At 40.1% G+C, this 18790-nt stretch overlaps 2 protein-coding genes across 3 annotated transcripts; both read right to left on the reverse strand.

Annotated features, from left to right (window-relative positions):
• Positions 1-571: 571 nt before the first annotated feature.
• sqlea (squalene epoxidase a) lies at positions 572-9155 on the reverse strand. The gene is made up of 11 exons (XM_046044338.1): positions 8877-9155; positions 8270-8528; positions 6595-6772; positions 5750-5846; positions 5540-5653; positions 4548-4719; positions 4007-4102; positions 3299-3441; positions 2879-2975; positions 2608-2695; positions 572-1719 (listed from the first exon to the last, which is right to left on the reverse strand). Exons 1-11 carry the CDS (start codon positions 9153-9155, stop codon positions 1527-1529), a joined length of 1716 nt encoding a protein of 571 aa, XP_045900294.1. The 3' UTR covers positions 572-1526.
• Positions 9156-12951: 3796 nt separating this feature from the next.
• LOC123967945 (xylose isomerase-like) lies at positions 12952-17874 on the reverse strand. 2 transcript variants are annotated; one of them, XM_046044341.1, is made up of 14 exons: positions 17769-17874; positions 17309-17385; positions 17109-17181; positions 16790-16902; positions 16657-16682; positions 16288-16425; positions 16047-16156; positions 15861-15956; positions 15687-15770; positions 15479-15605; positions 15213-15318; positions 14175-14357; positions 13955-14029; positions 12952-13490 (listed from the first exon to the last, which is right to left on the reverse strand). In XM_046044341.1, exons 1-14 carry the CDS (start codon positions 17794-17796, stop codon positions 13407-13409), a joined length of 1320 nt encoding a protein of 439 aa, XP_045900297.1. In that variant the 5' UTR covers positions 17797-17874; the 3' UTR covers positions 12952-13406. The 2 variants fall into 2 exon arrangements, with proteins under 2 accessions (XP_045900297.1, XP_045900295.1); XM_046044339.1 differs by having other exon boundaries at positions 17076-17181.
• Between the last annotated feature and the right edge of the window lie 916 nt (positions 17875-18790).

Here is an 18790-nt window from a genome sequence, read left to right on the forward strand (position 1 = left end):
ATGAGGCTTCTACCATGTTTAATTGCAGCTAATGTCACTGGCATTGTATATTTCTTTGGGTTTTACCCTGCAAGTACTTTAAGTCCTTCAATTATGTATTGGAGCATGGGAACCACGCTCTGATCACTGGCCAACTGCTACATTTATTGTGTTATAGTTTGTTTTTTTTGATAAAACTTCTTCAGCATCAGTAGCCAACCCAGGTATAAAAAGCTGTAGCAAAAGTCTAATACCAAACGCAATCTCAACAATTCATCATGTCCAAGTATATTCAATCTGCATTTCAATGCTAAAGCACAGCAGAGTAACTTAATCCAGTCCATTGAGAGCTAAACTGTGATCGGCAGGATGACAAACTAGAAGGCCATTCAAACAGAAATCCTTCAGCTGTGAGTGAGCGCCATCTAGTGGTCATATTGTCCAGTATGGTTCTAACTTAACTTACTCACTGGTATACTCATTTACTGTCCCAGGGGGACTACTGTCAGATATAAAGAAAAATAACTAATTGTATAGATTATCCAAAAGAAGTCTGCTGTAATAAGACAGGAAAACTGAAAAGCTATTATTCTCTGTCATGTATGATTTATTCAACGGCCCATCGAGCCCACAGCAGACACATGTAAACCCAACAGTGCAGGAAGCTGTGGTGAATTACATGTCAGGAGTTCCTTGTGTGTGTCAGCTCAAGACAAACAACACCTGAGCATCATCCACTGACTTAGTCCCAATATGAGCATTGTTCCTTCTATCTCAGGCAACCCAAACTTTCCCCAGGCGACATGCTGTGTCAGCTCTTTCCTGACGTCCAGCAGGACTGAAATAGTGCAAGTTTCACTCTTTCTTTGGTCCTGGGATTATAGTTTTGTCATCTGCCACTGTCAGCATGTTTCAGACTAGCTGTAGGAACCAATATGTGTTACAAAAAGTCCCTTGTGACAATATATAAAGAGCAACAATAACAAGAAGGCAGGAAATGATCATTACAGGACAGAAGGTATGTTGAAAAGAAAGTACCTTTTCCTCAACAACATGAGACAATCATTTTCACAGTTTGCAGTGAAATAAAATACATCGTCATTACATGATGATTCCCTTATTAAATACAGCCCAAATGAGCTCAACAAGAAAATATACAGCAAAATTATTATTATAAAATGCAGACGCCATGTTCCACATAGCAGTTCTGTTTGGCAGGAATAATTCCATAATGTTCAGTATTGAGTGTAATTCAGGGTGTGTGCTTAAAATACTGTATGTTGCAATCCCTTAGCATATAGGACAGACTGCGTGGGTGCGCACAAACCGATCTACACTAAGGCATCCAAAATGTCCAAATTGAAAGAAGGCATTAAGTAGGACATTAAGGCAGTGGCATCTCCAGTAAGGCAGGGGCATATTGTAGAAAATCCTCAGTAGTAAAATCATGGTTTAAGATTTTCAGCAGGAACGCCGACACATACCAACTTTTTGCCAAGTTTTGTTTTGCTTCCAATTAAGCTTTCTGTGTCCAGTTGTCATGTTCCTCAGTACACCAGGTACTTAAGTTCAGAGTAGATGAGTGGAAACATGACTGTGCAGGCTCTGTACAGGATGGCTCCACTCTTGAAAAAAGCTCGAGGTTTGGTGCTCCATGACTCAGACTTGAAGTTGAAGTACATTGCGTACAAGGCCACGGCAAAGAAGTGTCCAATAAGGGTCATGGGTTTGGGTGACAACCTGGTAAAAATGATTATGTCATTAATTTAACAAAATGTTTAACAAAGTCTATTGTTCTTAACCCTGTTTTGAAAGGAACGGTTTGACATTTATGAAATACGCTTATTTGCTTTCTTGCCGAGTGAGACGAGATACCACTGTCATGTGACAGTGAATATGAAGCTTCAGTTAGCTTAGCTTAGCACGGATAGCATTCACTGCTCACGGGTAGCATTCACTGCTCACTGGTCCCAGCTCAGAAACAGTCCAGCATATAACCCCTCATAAGACCACACTTGTCATTTTTATACTTTGATTTTTCTATGGAGTTAACATAGGAAACATAAAATGTTAATTAGTGTGCTTTAGCGTTATGCTAGCTTTAGCTTAGCATAAAGACAGGAATCAGTGGGAAACAGCTAACGAGGCTCTGTCCAAAGGTATCAGCCTACCAGCACCTCTAAAGTTCACTAATTAGTTTCTAATATATTGTTTGTTTAATCTGTACAAAAACCAAAGGGTAAAAACAACAAGTTGTGGTTTTACAGGGGTTACATACCAGACTATATTTTGGACAGTAGCGGTTCTTCCTGGAGTCCGTCAAATGGAGGTTGCCAATGGAAAATATATAATAATGTGTGAGCTTCAGAGGTGCTGGTAGATGGAATTTGGACAGTTGCTATATCCTAGCTAGTCTTTATGCTAAGCTAAGATAGCCGGCTGTAATTTCATATTTAGTGTACAGACATGAGAGTGGTATCAATCTTCTCGTCTAACTCTCAGCAAGAAAGCACATAAGCATATTTCACAAAATGTAAAACTATTCCCTTTACTGTCATGTCTGTCGTGCAGTATTAGAGAAAATCTGTCTATCCTATGTAACTGTGGAGGACATTATGTAATGCTTACACTGAGAGGAGTCCAATAGGCCCAGCAACGCACTCTCCACCAAGCTTGAAGTACTGGAAGCAGGCTTTTCTCAGCTCATGAAGAGAATCTGGTTAACACAGAACAGTCACATGGACATCAAGCCATGAGAATCAAATTGACCATCAAGTGTTGCTTTAAATGATTACAGATTATGACGTTTGTACTTGTTCAATGCAAAATAACAGTCATGTCTGATTTCCTATTATTGTTTTCCATGTGTTAGTTCATGCAGAGGCAGGCAGAGACTCACTGTCGGTGGCTGCAAACAGCTCATACAGGGCCTGGGCCAACACATTCACCACGAAAGAATGTGATGACTTGCGTTCCCAGTGGAATTTTTTCTTTGCCTATTGAGGAGAAGAAAAAAGCAGAGGGTAATAATGCACAATGGTCTGCAGTCTCTCACCTACAGCAGAGGGAATAATAGGACAGGGCAAATGTGATGCAGTAGAGGCTCCAAATATAGCTTCTGCTTGCTATCATAAACACATTGCAGAACAAAAAATCAATGAACCTTCCTGCAGGCACTCACGCTGGCCTTATTATTTCCAATTTTATACATTTTTAATAAGAGTTTTAATGTGAAGGTTTGTCATTCTGGATAATAAGGTCTATGGGGAAACAGTGAATTATTGGCATGCAATTGGTTAGGTCTAGTTCCTGTATTCACCTGCAGCATAGCCCTGTTGTCATACAGCTCCGGGATGTTCTTGAGCAGACTCCTCCAGATGCGAACGTCGTTGAGAGCAACACTCATCCCTCCTCCTGTCAGAGGATGCCTCATGTTGTAAGCGTCGCCCAGGAGAAGGACGCCTGCAAACGACAGACTGTTGTTTGTCTTGCATCCAAAATACATGGACCCGTTCTTGTCTCTATTTTTTTTTTTTTCTTCCTCAGCACTTTGTAATCCTCCAATTAGTGCCAAACACAGTCAACCGGATGACATGGGGAAGATGACTTAGTGTTTCTCTGAGTTTTTATTTCAGTTATTTGACAATTAAAACACCTCCTTACACCAAAACAGCTCACTACAGCTGCACCTCCAATCCAACACCTGCATTCACACATACGGACAAACAGTTCAGCATTTTGTAGAAAATGCTTTGTCACTTTGTTTCCGAGAATTATATCGAGATAAGGCCGATATCACTCGCATGTCCACATTGGCGCTACATGTGAAGCACAAAGACTGGAAACAGGGATACTTCTATCCTGGTACCTCTAAAGCTAGTTATTATTAGTAGCAATTTGTTTCATCATACAGTAATGACCACAGCGAAGCACTGCTTTCCAAGATATGCATCATACTGTGCACAAGCTAATATCAGTTCAATAGATTCCCTCAACAAGAACACAGCAGTCAATAACACTTCAGTACCTGGCTTGTTGACAGGGGAGGGAGGGAGGAAGCTGGCTGGCATGGACCTGAGTCGATCGTTCTGCAGCGCCACCATGAAAGGCTCCTTTAAATGCTCTAAAGGAAAGAAAGAGAGAACACAGGCGGTCCATCACTCAGCTCGTTCTGTGGATGAAAACCCAAAGGTGCATGCTGGGCACATGCACATGAAAAAGCCCTTTCTTTTGGTTTCTGAATGTACATTTATCAATGTATCAGTGTGACTGACTCCTCTGGTCAAGGTTACCAGAGCTACTGCTTTGATATTTGATATTTCAGGTGAATAGCACAGCGTACCATGAATGTCAAATCCTTCAGCTGTAGTTTCCTTGGCCGTACACACAACAGCACAGGCAGCAGTCTGGATATAGTCCTACTTACTACGACGTCTGACATCCTTGCCTCATGAAAACCTTATTTCACATTTTAAACATTTATTGCTGCACAGGGGTTCATTCATCAGGCCAAAGGTTATTTTTCATTAGAAATTAAAAAATAAAACCATTCTCAAAATTATTTTCACCTGGCAGCTGTGGGTATATCTTCTCAGCCATGTACTCTGAGAGGTTGCGAGGCATCTCCCCCCTGATGTCCACGAGTACTCTGGTGTGTGAGGAGGAGACCTGGTAGATGAGCACCGGGCTCGGGTTGGCCAGCACCAGCTCTGCATGGTTGGCTTTAAACTGGGGACAGTCCTGGAAAGAAGCACAGTGATACATTTAGATTCATTTAGCTGGCGCTTTTATCTAAAGAGGCTTACAGTTGCAATACATGTTAGAGGTCGCACGCCTCTGGAGCAACTAGGGGTTAAGTGTCTTGCTCAGGGACACAATGGTGGTTGGGTCACAGTGGGGGATTGAACCCGGCAAAGGCATGTGTCTTATCCATTGCTCCATCGCCACCCCCTGATAATTCAAAACTCAGGGGGAAGATAATAATTACATTAATCCGGAGCCACTGTTGTCCTTATTCCAGCTGAGTGATTGATGGACTAAAAACATCTTGTTTCAATCAATATTTAGAGACTGCTTATTTCACTCAAGGTGGTGTTTAAACACTAAACACACATTATTGATTTCCCAAATCAATCACACATTGCATTTTAAACAGAATGTGTCCTTTAAATAGTATTTAAGTATGTTTCAATGATCACAGATTTGAACAGTTCAATTTAGGATTACTTTCATTATCAATTCATCTGCTGATTATTTTCTCAAAGAATTGCTTTTGATCATTTTGTATATAAAATAGTGAAAAATGCTCGCTGTAATTTACCAGAGGCTGAGGTAGCATCTCCATATGAAGATATTAGAAAGATTCACATTTGAGAAGCTGAAACCAGACAATGTTTGGTACTTTTGCTTGAAAAAATAAATAAATCAATCAAAATAGTTGCTGAATTTTCTCTCAATCAACTAATCGACTGATGGGCTAGTTGTCTCAGCTCTAGAGCAATTTCAGTGTATTCTGTGCAATGTGATAACACTAGCAATGAAACTGTATCGCTCGTGCTACCTTCATAAGGCATCCAACAAAGTGAGAGGAGATGTGAGCTTTCCCAGAGACCAGACTCTTTCTGAATTTGGAGAAACAGCCATCAGCCACCACGGTCAGCGCTGCATGGATTTCCTACAGGATACAGGTTAAGGCAGTCATCATCATACACCTTGTGCACTAAATAATGGAATATAAAGTTCTACATGCACAGCAGTTTCCCCTTCTCACCTTGACGTCTCCAGTTTCTTTATCCTTGTACTGGAGTCCAGTTACACAGCCGTCCTCTTCCTGCAAACTGGTCACTGTGCCTTCTATGAATGTGACGCTAGGGGGAGCAATGAGACAGTTAGAGGCATTACCTCCACATGCCAGAATAATGTGGGCAACATTTAAAAAAATTCTGAAACAAAATGCTCATAAATGCAAGATTTGGATTGTTAAGCAAGAGCTACTGAGTCCTTTTCAGATAGACCTTTTCTGTAAACCATCATTAAATGTGAACTAACTGCTGATAATTATGTATATAGTCCTTTACATGAGAATAAATCTGAAATATCTATTGTCTGAATGGTCAAATCTGGTAAAACAAAATATGATAAGACTTTACATCTCATCGAAAGTCAATCTGATCTATCTACCCAATAAACAAATTAATTGTTTGACCACATATGAGAAAGGAAATAATAAACCCAATTGGTGCAATGTTTTGAGAGAAAATCTCAGTACTCAGTAGTTTCACCAGTAATGTAGAACGTAAAAGTTCTTTCATGAACTTGGAGATGGCAAAAAGAAAAGAAATCTTAACTCTAACAGTTCAATTTGGTGAATAAAGGTGCACAGCTGAAAGCCTTATAAAAAGCCAGTAAGTGGATCTTGACGCAAGATCTTTTTTTTGGTCAAACTGGTCAAGTAGTTTGGCTTTGTAAGGCAGAATAAATGAGCAAGATGCGAATACAAGACACAAGGCAGCCACCGGATTTGAAATTATACTACTTCTAACTCTCAGAGCTGTCAAAAACTATGTCCTCCAACCAACCAGATGGCATATGAACTTATTTTATGACTCTGCTCACTTTGGCTCGGACAGGGCGGCTCTCCTCAGGCCCATGATGAATCGGCCGTGATGGAAAGCGCGTCCACACTGGATGCTTTCCTCCGCCTGAGGGTAGGTGAGCTCCACCTCTGTGTTGCTCTCTATGTCATGGATCACATAGCCGTTCACCAGATGGGCATCCAAACCCTCCACTGAACCTGAGGGCAAAACACACGCAACAGGTTACAGTTTCACAGCACACATTCATTATTCACTCAGTCTGCTCCTGTGCTACATACAGGCAAGCATGTGGGATTTAATGCATAACGACAAAATTTAACACAGGCTAAAAGCTGCTGTTCAGCTCATTTAATGTAAGAAAAGTGAGCAGATTTAACCCATTTACACCCTCAAGGTGCTAAAAGGGTGGGACGCTGTCTAACAGTCACACTATATACATACTATTCAGCTTGTTCCAGTTATCTGGTATCATGACATGCAAATTCACCCTGACATATTTAGTATTTTCAGAAACTTTAACAATGATTGGCTGCACAACATGAGATTGTAATGGCTGTTAAAGAAATATTGAGCCAGGTTCAGATTTGACGAAGAAGTTTCAGAGACTAATGAAGACTTAACATCCATACATACAGTGCCAGCATACAACATGTGTGAACACATCAAATGCCAACACCAAATCTGAAATATAACATCTTTTTGTCCCTTTTATGTTTCTGTCTTGCCCCTAGTTCCTGTAGGTTTCCCTCTTAGGTCATCTTTAGCTGGCCTTCACATAGAACAACAAATCTATCTGATGTTAAGACTCCAATGTTACGTCATTGGAATCTATTACCATCCATGAGTTGTACTATAATCTGTTTTAATAATTTAATAATTCTTGAAAAACATTCTTGTAAGATTCAACCTTGCCAGATTCCCAGAGGACACCGATATGTATATATATATATATATATATATATATATATATATATATATATCTGCCTGCCTTATCAGTCTGACTGTCGTCTCCCTAACAAGGACAGTTACATGTGAGAAATAACTAGAGCTGGAAGGTCAGTGAACACATGTTGGCTAATAATTCCAAGCTAGATCTGTCTTACCTTTCTCTGTTACATCAATTTAGCCCCCTAAGAATATTCTATAACAATGGCTGCCACGCCAACGGGTTAGTGAGGCTCAAAAGTGTTCAATAAAACCAATATTGTCAAACATGATTTCTAATTGTTTTAACACTAATGTACAAAGAAATTGCACCTGGCAGAATGTTTTTAAAGGGATACTGCTGATACTTATTATTATATATAATCATATATATTTTTAAATAGTTTCACATTGAAAAGCTCATCTGATCTGCTCCTTCTTGGCTGTGTGCGTCAGATCTGACTGACAGCACGGAGAAAGCAGCCAAACAACTTTCACCAGATTGTGAGACAAATATTGCTAATTCTGATTGGTGCATGGACACATGTGACATCACCTTCTTCCAACTGAGCACCGCCCACTTTAAACCCCTGAGAGGATACACAAATTTCTCATGTGAAATACACACAACTGCTTCTAACTGAGGCAGAAAATAGAGTGTTTGTGTGTTTGTGTGTGTGTGTGTGTGTGTGTGTGTGTTCATCAGTCATGGTAAGAAGCTGGTTGGGAACATCTGCAGGTCACTAACAGGAGCAGATTCTGTCACTGACCTTCCAGTCCCAGCTCTTTGAGTGCCCTGTATCCTCCAGGCTGCAGCAGCTCCCCCACTATCCTGTCAGGCTCCTTCAGGTCCCTCTCCACCACCGTCACCCTCCTCCCGTCCCGGGCTAGGACGGCCGCCATAGCTGAGCCCAGGACCCCGGCCCCAACTATCACCACATCTGGCTCCGGGCCTACCAAGGAGCAACTGGTTGAGCCACCCTGTGAGGCGGAGGAATCTATATCCACTCTTTTTCTTGTTCTCCGGCTCTGGAAACAACAGAGAGGAGAGTCTCATTATGCACAGTGTAAAGTCCAGACTGAATTTGACTGTAAGGCAAACATTGGAAAGTGTAAATATTTTATACATCAGCTAATAATCAAATATGTCTTTCTAATGTCTTCATAAACACTTAAAGCACTTGTCTTTAGTTTAGATAATGTTAAATTAAACCTGGGAATAAGAAGCCATGAGAAGCCATAAAGCTTGCAACATTATAAAAAAAAAAGAAGTAAAATTATATAATTCAAATCTAACAATAATTCATAATCATTCAATGTTATCTGTCTTTGTCTTCCTTTGTTCACATAATTAATCTGACATATGAATTGTCTTACCTTTTTAAAGTTGTTCTCTGCATTCTCGCTCCTCCGTGTTAAACTTTGGGGGATTAAGTGGTTGACAACAGGTAAAGAAGACAAGAGGCGCAGAGGCAAATGAAATATCTGAGAGAGTCTGAGCTTCTGGCCATGAAAATACCTGATATAGGAGAGCAGCAGCACGACTGTAAGCAATAAGGCTGCAGCCACCACAAACTCTTTGTGAGCCAAAGTCAAGACTGTGCTGGATTTTTTGTAAAGGTACGTGAAGCTCGCTACTCCCAGGAAAGTCCACATGTTTTTGGATTTAAAAAAAAAATAGCACTACTGAGAAACAGGTTTTCTTAAGGCTGACAAAAAAAATCACCATGAAATAAGAAACAATAATTCGGTCAACTATTCGTCTTTTGATTTTGTTTCTCATGTGCACCAAAAGCAACCCAGCCAACAAAAACCAAACTGTATAAGATGACAACTTGGTGATAGACAGCCGAAGGGATGCTGATCAATATTTTATGATAATGAGAAACGCGCACTACTTTTGATTCGTTGGCTTCACATCCCGCCTCCTCCACAGCTCAACCCTCCAATCAGGAGAGACGTGACGGTGAGCAGAGCTCACGCTATCCGCCGACTGCACAGACCGCACCGGCACTGGGCCTCCCCTCGCCTGCTGATTGGACAGTCGACTGGCAGGACGGTAGTATGATGTGATGTCAGTGGAAAGGTGCGCGTTTCTTTTACAGACCAGACACTGGCTGAGAGGCGACATGCTGCAAAGATTGTCCGTTGGCGAGAACAGAATCACTCTGAGGTGTAAAGCTGTCTGTCTGTGTAATAGTAGGCTACAACTAAGAAATCTTCAGTTTGAAGCAAAAAAAATAAAAAATAAACATGCCCAGGGCTACTTCTATCCATGTTTCAATTCTGACTAACACATCTGAATCACACGCTGGAGACATTCATGGTACCCACAAAAGGTGCAGAGTGAGAGCTCTTTCCAAAGCCTACTGGTAAAATAAGGCGTTTCATAGTTTATTTATTTTACTTTATTAATTTATTTGACAGGGACAGTGTACATTAATTAACATTGCTGCAAATGCACCAGAATTAGCCAAAAGGCTATTTTTCATCCGTTGTCCCCGAACAGATCTTAAAATTGTCTACCTAAAAAAACAACAATAAGAAAATTACAGTGAACAATACAAATATAAAAAGCAGTAAAACAGATATAATTCTTCAAATCCTGTTGATAAATACAGTGTACAAGTCTGCTATAATACAGAAATTAGGTTTAAAAAAAAGGTAGATAGGAAAGGTCTATAGGCTCTGTCCAAATGTCTCTGGAGATACACACCTCAAATAATGGAAGTAGAGTTCAAGTATACGAAAGATTATTTATCATGGCAAAAATACAAACTTCATGTAGCATATTATATCAGACTGCTGGAGAAGCTGTACTGAAAAAATAAATAATTAGAATTAAACAAGCAGTTAAACCCAAATGTATTATTTTAGGTTTTAAAAACCCACGTAAACTAACTTTAGAAATAGACAAAAGAAACATGTAACTACGAATAAGTAGGACCTTGTTTAAACCTGCTCCACTTTCTCATCAAAATTTGTGATGAACAATAAATGGATTTGGGGAAATGGAAAAAACACCTTATTAGATTAGAAATCCAAAGATAAGAGGCGGTGGAATAAATGTTTAATTATAAGTCCAAAATTAAATAATATATAGAGGGTATATCATCAGACAAGGGGAAGATGAAGTAATAGGTTATCTTCGGGGGGGTTCCTTAAAATATTCTGAAATCTTATTTTTTAAATATATATATTTATGTATATGGCCATTTTTCTTTTCTATATTTTTTTCCCAGTTTCAGCAAAGTACTGTATATAAAGGTGCATCTTTTTTAATCTTGACGATTACGGCTTACAGTGAATGGAAAGTATTAGAATTTTAGAAAAAAGAATTTATAATACAGAAATATTGACCCTCTCAAAAGTATGTTAATTTATGCACTCAGTACTTGGTCTGTGCTCCTTTTGCACGAATTACTGCATCAATGCGGCGTGGCATGGAGACAATCAGCCTGTGGCACTGCTGAGGGGTTATGGAGGCCCAGGTTGCTTTGATGGCGGCCTTCAGCTCGTCTGTATCGTTGGGTCTGGTGTCTCTCACTTTCCTCTTGACAATACTCCATAGATTCTCTATGGGGTTCAGGTCAGGCGAGTTGGCTGGCCAGTCAAGTACAGCAATACTATGGTCGGCAAACCAGCTACTAGTGGTTTTGGCACTGTGGGCAGGTGACTGCTGGAAAAGGAAATCAGCCTCTCCATAAAGCTTGATGGCAGATGGAAGCATGAAGTGCTCTAAAATCTCCTGGTAGACGGCTGCGTTGAATCTAGACTCGATAAAACACAGTGGACCAACACCAGCGGATGACATGGCACCCCAAATCATCACTGACTGTGGAAACTTCACACTGGACTCTCCACTCTTCCTCCAGACTCTGGGCCCTCGATTTCCTAAAGAAATGCTAAATTTACTTTGATCTGAAAAGAGGACTTTGGACCACTGAGCAACGGACCAGTTCTTTTTCTCCTCTGCCCAGGTCAGACGCTCCTCACATTGTCTCTGGTTGAGGGGTGGCTTGACATTAGGAATGCAGCACTTGTAGCCCATTTCCTGGACACGTCTGTGTGTGGTGGCTCTTGATGCACTGACTCCAGCCTCAGTCCACTCCTTTTGAAGCTCCCCCAAGTTCTTGAATCGGCTTTGCTTGACAATCCTCTCGAGGCCACGGTCATCCCTCTTGTTTGTGCACCTTTTCCTACCACACTTCTCCCTTCCACTCAACTTTCCATGAATTTGCTTTGACACAGCACTCTGCGAACAGCCAGCCTTTTCAGCGATGACCTTCTGTGGCTTACCCTCCTTGTGGAGACTGTAAATGAGTGTCTTCTGGACAACGGTCAAGTCAGAAGTCTTCCCCATGATTATGGTTGAGTGGAATGAGCCAGATGAGGCCCTGTCCACACGCACACGGGTATTTATTAAAACGTAGCTTTTTCTAGGCCTTTTGGCCTTTCGTCCACACGCAAACTGCGTTTTAGGTCACTGAAAACGAAGCTTGCCGGGGTGAGAAGAGCAGATGGTCCGTTTGTTGTCAAGAAGACGAGCTTGTGACGTCAGAGGCCGCGTCGTTCTCTCCTTTGTTTACATTTTGAGCAATGGCGGGCGAGGAACAACAATGCTCCTTCTGCCATATTTGTTTTGCAAGCTTTATATTCGAGTGTGATATTTAATAATAACTCCACTTCAATCATTCCCCACGTTTGATTCATTCCTCTCTTCCTCGATGTGTAATTGCCAGCAGCCCACCGGAAATAGCTTTTTTTCCCAGACTTCTGATTGGCCCACGGTTATATCGCCGTCTCCTGGTTTGGCATGCTCTTGACAGCGTTTCAATTGTGTTTTGGCATTGCCGTGTTTTCATGTTAGATGTTTGGTTTTGTTTTTTTAAACTTCGTTGATACCATATATGCATGTGTGTCATGCATTGTCAACTTTGTTAAGTGTCCTTGGGTTTCACGAAAGGCGCAACATACATTTAAGTTATTATTATTGTTAAAATAAATTTGATTTTTAAAAATACCCGCGTACGCGTGGACTAGGACTGAGAGTTAAAGGCTCAGGAAACTCAGGTGTTTTGTGTTAATAAACTGATTAGAGCTTAAATTCTTTATTTTAAAATTCTAATATATTTTGAGATACTAGAGTTTTGATTGACGTGAGCTGTAAGTCGTAATCATCAAGATTAAAAAGAAAATGTTTGAAAATTTTCACTTTATGTGTAATGAATCCATAATATATGAAAGTATCACTTTTTGAAATAAATCGCGGAAGAAAATAAACTTTTCCACGATGTTCAAATTTTTGGAGATGCACCTATAACATTGCAAGAATTCAGCAACTATGCAATGAAACACAATGCTAAATGTATGGAATAAACTATATTTGTTTTTATAACTATTCAACAGGATTTATATGTGTAAAGTGGATTGTATGAATTGTAAAATAATATAGCATTAATACATTTTATTTGGTGGAAACCTTTCAAGACACTCAAGGACATCTTACATTTGAATGGTAATACAAAGGTGAAATTAATGCAGTAGATAATACAAACACAAAGTTATAATAATCAATAATTCATCAACTTCATTGTGAAATGGGTTTCATTACACAGTGAACATTAGTCATCAGCTAAAGTGAATATAGCCTCTCACTGTACATTATATCAAATGCCAGTTGACATGTCAAAAGCACTACAAATATATACAGATACACATATTTCTTAAATGTTATATTGAATAAGTCTGTCAGTTAGTCTGTCAGGATACCCTAATATCTACTCTCTACAGTGCTCAGCATCTGTATTGGTGGTTTTTTAGTTAGTGAAACATCTGCATTCAAATGCAATTCCTGATCCCAGTGGGAAGATCAAAGTTTATCATATGCAGACAGTAACGCTGTTATTATATGTAGTGATTAAAGATGGATTCATATTTTTCTTGCTTCCCTGAAGTCACTTTTGGCTCACCGTTCTGCTTGATGAAGGCCTGTGAAAACAACACAAAGAACCTTTTATACTATCTCTCACCTACAGTGGACTCAAGTTTTTACTCAAGTTTATTCCACTGGCAATAAACACACTGATAACCTCTTGTGCAGACATACACAGAGAAATCTCAGATGTAAATACCCCACTGAGTGGCCACAAAAACCAGTATTCAGAAATACTGTCCGTTCTAGTTTTAAGCAGGTTGTATTGTGAAACAAAACAAAATAAGCCCGTCGCTTTGACTGGTATGTTTTCCAAATACCTGGAAAATTTGATATAGAAGCAACAATCCTTTCTCATATTTCTAAAATATATTTGGTTAAAAGAAATGATGAATTTCTACATTCAATTCAAAAGGACGAGATACAAAGTGAAGCAAACAAAAGTGTTAAGCTATAAGACAATGGAGATGATTGTGCAAAAGTGTCTGTAGTTAAATAAACATGTCTCCAATAGTCTTACCTCCATTTCCTCTAAGGTGGCAGAACCATCCTCCACTTTCTGTCCAATGCCATGACTGAAGCTTGAGTATCGCTCCTATTTAAAAAAAAAAAAAATCACACATAACCAGTCAGAGACCGAACGTAATGCCGCTATTTTCACCAGCTTTATTAGCATGTTTCCTAATAAAACTCTGCCTGAAAGTCTATATAACAGTGAATTCAGTTAGCTGCATACACACCTTCACCATACCAGTGATGAGTCCGTCCTCAATAATGCGAACAGCATTTCTGAGTCCTCTCGCAAAGGTGTCCATGGCTCCGATGTGAGCGATGAACAGGTCCTCCAGGTCTGTAGACTCTCTGCGCACCTTAGCATCAAAGTTCAGGCCTCCTGGCTGCAGGCCACCTTGTTCAATAACGGTCTGCAGACAATAAGACAGTAAATATTATCTAGATTCCTTGATTACTGAACTCAACTTAACCCACCTTGTACAGTTGATGCAGTACTACTACAAGATTGAGTTTCAAAATACCTCTTCTAACATATTTTGTTTTACAAAAGATGGTAGTCTGTGTGATAATTTAGAAGTCAGGGTGTTGAGTATACATTTATATCAACATTAAAGCTGCACTATAAATATACTTATTTTACCAATGGATCAAATGACTATGTGTAACATGAAAGGACTCGCTCTTAGTGATAAACACAACAAGAATGACCACAGATTCTGCAGTTCCCCTCAGCTCGACAGAGCATAAAAGCCTCTTTGGCCATTTGGGGTTTTATTTTTGGGGTTTTCCAGCCAGACACCTCCTCATTAACCGCCAAAGGTATATGTTTTCAGTAAAAAAGAAAAAGTTCTGATATACATGACCCCACAGTACTGTATACACTACCTGTCAAGGAGAAAACAGCAGAAAGACAAGGTTAGCGACTAGCTGGTGAACATAGCAGCATTTATCTAGCAAAGAGTCATATTTGGTTTCAAGGTGTAAATAAATACTGGACATATATTCATTAGATGGACAGATACATGGCCCCAAATTGATGCCAATGTTCTTTGTCTGTTTGACGCGTAAATAGACAAAGATAGATAGACTGTTTGCTCACACATTCGCCATATCAACTTCATATGTTTATAATAATACTGCTTTAAACAAATGATTAGTCTTAGCAATCCTTGCTAAGTATATTAGCAGTGTTAGCTAAAGCCCATATCCAACAGTGTTTAGACAATGGCACCTTCACATACAATAAACTAAAGAAATAAGGTCACCTTCATGACCAAAGTGGTGTCCCTGATGTCCATGGGGAATTGGTCTGTGTCCCAGCCCAGGTCAGAAGAGCCAGTGTTGGAGTCAACTGAACCCAGCATGCCAAACCTGTCCACCACCAAGCAAGGATGATACAGAACATAAAACAGCCATGGTGTTAAGTTGTGCCAAAGTTGTGACGCAGAATCATTTTGCAACAGTGTTCACTTAGATATATTACAGATAAAGGTATTAGGTTAAATTTCTGGTAACAGGTAAGATGTCTCACGTAGAGGCCATGACAATATCATGTTCGTATGAGTGTCCGGCCAGGGTGGTGTGGTTGGGTTCGATGTTCAACTTAAAGTGACTCTCCAGACCATAATGCTTAAGGAATCCTATAACACTCATTGCGTCTATACAAGAAAACATTGACATATAAAATGCTTAAAGACTTAAAAAGCGCATTTGTTTTGTTGAAATACGGGAAGCCTTACCATAGTCATACTGGTGTCTGCAGGGCTCCTTAGGCTTGGGTTCAATAAGAAACTGACACTTCAGCCCAATCTTCTCTTTGTACTCTGGTGACAAATGAGGAGATGCAAAACTGAAAGTGTGACACAACCAGACCAGAACTTTGGAATGAATCCCATTGTCATGTGCACACTTACTGACAGCCATTTTGAAGAAGTTGGCCATGTGCTTCAGTTCCGCAGCAACATCAGTATTATGGATGGAAAGGAAACCTTCCCTTCCTCCCCAAAACACTGAGGAGACAAATATGATACAATGAGGTAGCAACACTGAAGGAGAATATGATTATTTTAGACACAGTGACACTATCAAGACATGCATACCAAAATTTTCTGCACCCAGCTTCTTGGCAATTTCCAGCCCCTTCTTAACCTGAGCACCAGCGAAGGCCAGAACATGACAGTCAGGGTTTGTGGCTGCACCATTCATGTACCTGTCACATGATTAAAATGTGTATACCATGATGTTTTACTTAAATCAAGAACACAATCCAACCAAAATGATTCTGTATTGTTTACAGCCTAAATGAGCAAGACCGTCAGGTTTTCTAAATAAGATACTGGCCTTTGGTGGGCGAAGAGGTTGCAGGTGACCCACAGCACCTTGATTCCAGTCTGGCTCTGCAGCTGGAGAGCCACGTCTGTTATTTCATCCAGATTCCTGTTGGACTCTTCCAGGGTGGAGCCCTCAGGAGCCATATCCCTACAGAACAGACATTGTCACAACACTGGAAGACCCAAGAAACATCAAATACTTGTCCTTGTTAGATTTTATTACTTTTAAATACTATTAAGTGTATTTATTGTGGCAAATTGCACAGGAAAGGTGGACAAAGCAAGGCTTTTAAAAACACATCACATCACAGAGGACATCCTGTTGGTACTAGAGAGATAATCGGATCCTATCAAAAAATAAAATATAGTAGTCAATTACCTGTCATGAAATGTGTAATATTTCACCTGTGAGAACAAGTTCACAAAGGAAACACACAGTATTACACATATTCATTCTAATCCACTCCCTGTAACAGTGACTTTCATTGTAAAGTGGAGGTGATTTCCCTCACACCAAGCTTGGTGAAAAACTCAAAAGCAGCATGCAGTCGCTTCTTGGCTGATTCCATAGGAGTCCCTTCGTTCCAGGGCCGGTGAAGCGTCGGAAACCCAAAAGGATCAGCACCTAATAAACAAAACAATACAAATAAGGCACAATGTCTGCTGATTTCAGATTAAACAAATGATTCTACTAAAATACGATTCTAAAGGGATGTACAACCTAACACCCATACTGTGTATTCACTGGGTAAAACCTCATATTATTCATTACCAAGCCTCCACACAATGATTACTGACAGAGTGGGAGTGTTGGATCAGTTGCTACAGTACCAGTTCCACAGAAGGAGTGCCAATAGCAGACTGAGAACCTCAGCCAGTCCTCCATGCTCCTCCCCATCAGCACCTGCACACAGGAACACTGAGCTCCAGCCTCTCACAACACAAACTGTGTATTCAATCACAGCACACTTTAACCAGGTATACAGTGTGTGTCCTAGTGCACACCATACTAACTTATGTGCCACACCTACTTCTTCTGCATTGTAGTGTTTGAAGCACATAACATCTCTTGCCCCAGCATTGGGTAGATAGGAGATCTTGGGAATGCCTGTGAAGCATAATGCAATATTCAATGAAACAATGTAGTGCTCCTGAAGCATTAATGTAATGACAATATCACACTGCAAAATCATTATTCATGAATGGGCAACTGTTTCAAAGTGTTCAAAACGTCATTGTATAAGATACTGCATTGTCCTACCATACAGACAGTTAGTGTCGAAAGAGAGAGGGATAGTTCCGTGTCATCTACTAACTACACAAACAGACATGTTTTGGCAAACAAGTCTCAATCATGTGAATTGCACTTTTGCAGAATTCCAGCAGTCCTCCGCTGTTTACGGCCCGCTGCACTTGGGCCACTTGAGCACACACAAACACACAGCAGACATCGTCAACAGCACTTCTGAGCACTGAAATAATGTGATTTACCCGCGAAGAATTCCGCCTGCGCTGCCATTCCTTGATCACAACTTCTACTGTTCCTGCAAGCAGCCTGCAAGTTTGGTTTGTCCACGTCCTTCCTCCAGAACAAAGAGTGCAGTTCCCTGTTTGCGCACACGGTGTCACTAAATCCCTTTAAAACCCCACTCTGTCAGGTCAGCTGAAGCAGTTTTAGTTCAAAATTGATTGTGAAATTGAAGTTTATATGATCACATGGCAAATACTATATTGTATGGCTTGTCAATGTATAATAATAATAATAATAATAATACATTTATTTATAGAGTGCTTTCAATCAAAGTGCTTTACAAAAACAATACAATTAAAATACAAACAGTACAATTAATCACTTTGCATCATGTCTCCTATCACATATGTACATACATACAAAGTCCTCACAAAATAAACACAAAGTAAAGCGAAATTATTTTGTTTTTTTGGTATTTGAATATTTATCCAACAGGTTTAGATGTGTGTTTCCTCCAGGTGGTCCGGTTTTCTTTCCACAATAAACATCTATAACAGCAGGTTAACTGGGGACTCTAAATTGCCTGTAGGTGAATGTGAGTGTGGATGGCACCGTGCCTCTGTGTCAGCCCTGTGATGAACTGTCCAGGGTGTAGCCCGCCTCTCACCCAATGTCAGCTGGGATCCTGTCCAGGCCCCCCATGACCCTGCAAAGGATAAGATAGATGATGGATGGAGGTTCCTAAATCTAGTTGTAATACTGTACATACCTAAAATTATGTATTGTGTAGCCTCCTCTAGTCATGTTTCCTCAATCTTCTATTTTCTTATCACCTTGTTTCTTTTATACCTTCTTGAAATGTCTTCCATGTCTTATGTACAGTATTTTAAAATATCCAGTTGCTGCTGTACAAATAAACTTGCTTTGCCTAAAGAAGGAAGGACTAAGTAAAAGTGTGACATGCTGCCCACATGCTGAGTCAGTTCATGGCTCTCACACTGTATCACTAGCAGATATATTTCACTTCCTTAAACCATTCTCT

This window comes from Micropterus dolomieu, linkage group LG03, assembly GCF_021292245.1.
Source record: "Micropterus dolomieu isolate WLL.071019.BEF.003 ecotype Adirondacks linkage group LG03, ASM2129224v1, whole genome shotgun sequence".
Taxonomy (NCBI): Eukaryota; Metazoa; Chordata; class Actinopteri; order Centrarchiformes; family Centrarchidae; genus Micropterus; species Micropterus dolomieu.

Coding starts and splice junctions, on each gene's coding strand:
- sqlea (XM_046044338.1), bottom strand. CDS start 9,155: ATGTGGACTTTCCTGGGAGTAGCGAGCTTCACGTACCTTTACAAAAAA. Junction 6,773..8,269: donor CAAAGAGCTGGGACTGGAAG/GTCAGTGACAGA, acceptor TTTTGCCCTCAG/GTTCAGTGGAGGGTTTGGAT. Junction 1,720..2,607: donor CCTATTGGACTCCTCTCAGT/GTAAGCATTACA, acceptor CATTTTTACCAG/GTTGTCACCCAAACCCATGA.
- LOC123967945 (XM_046044339.1), bottom strand. CDS start 17,796: ATGGCAGCGCAGGCGGAATTCTTCGCGG. Junction 17,386..17,768: donor GCAGGCGGAATTCTTCGCGG/GTAAATCACATT, acceptor TATGCTTCACAG/GCATTCCCAAGATCTCCTAT. Junction 16,426..16,656: donor TATTACACATTTCATGACAG/GTAATTGACTAC, acceptor TCTGTTCTGTAG/GGATATGGCTCCTGAGGGCT.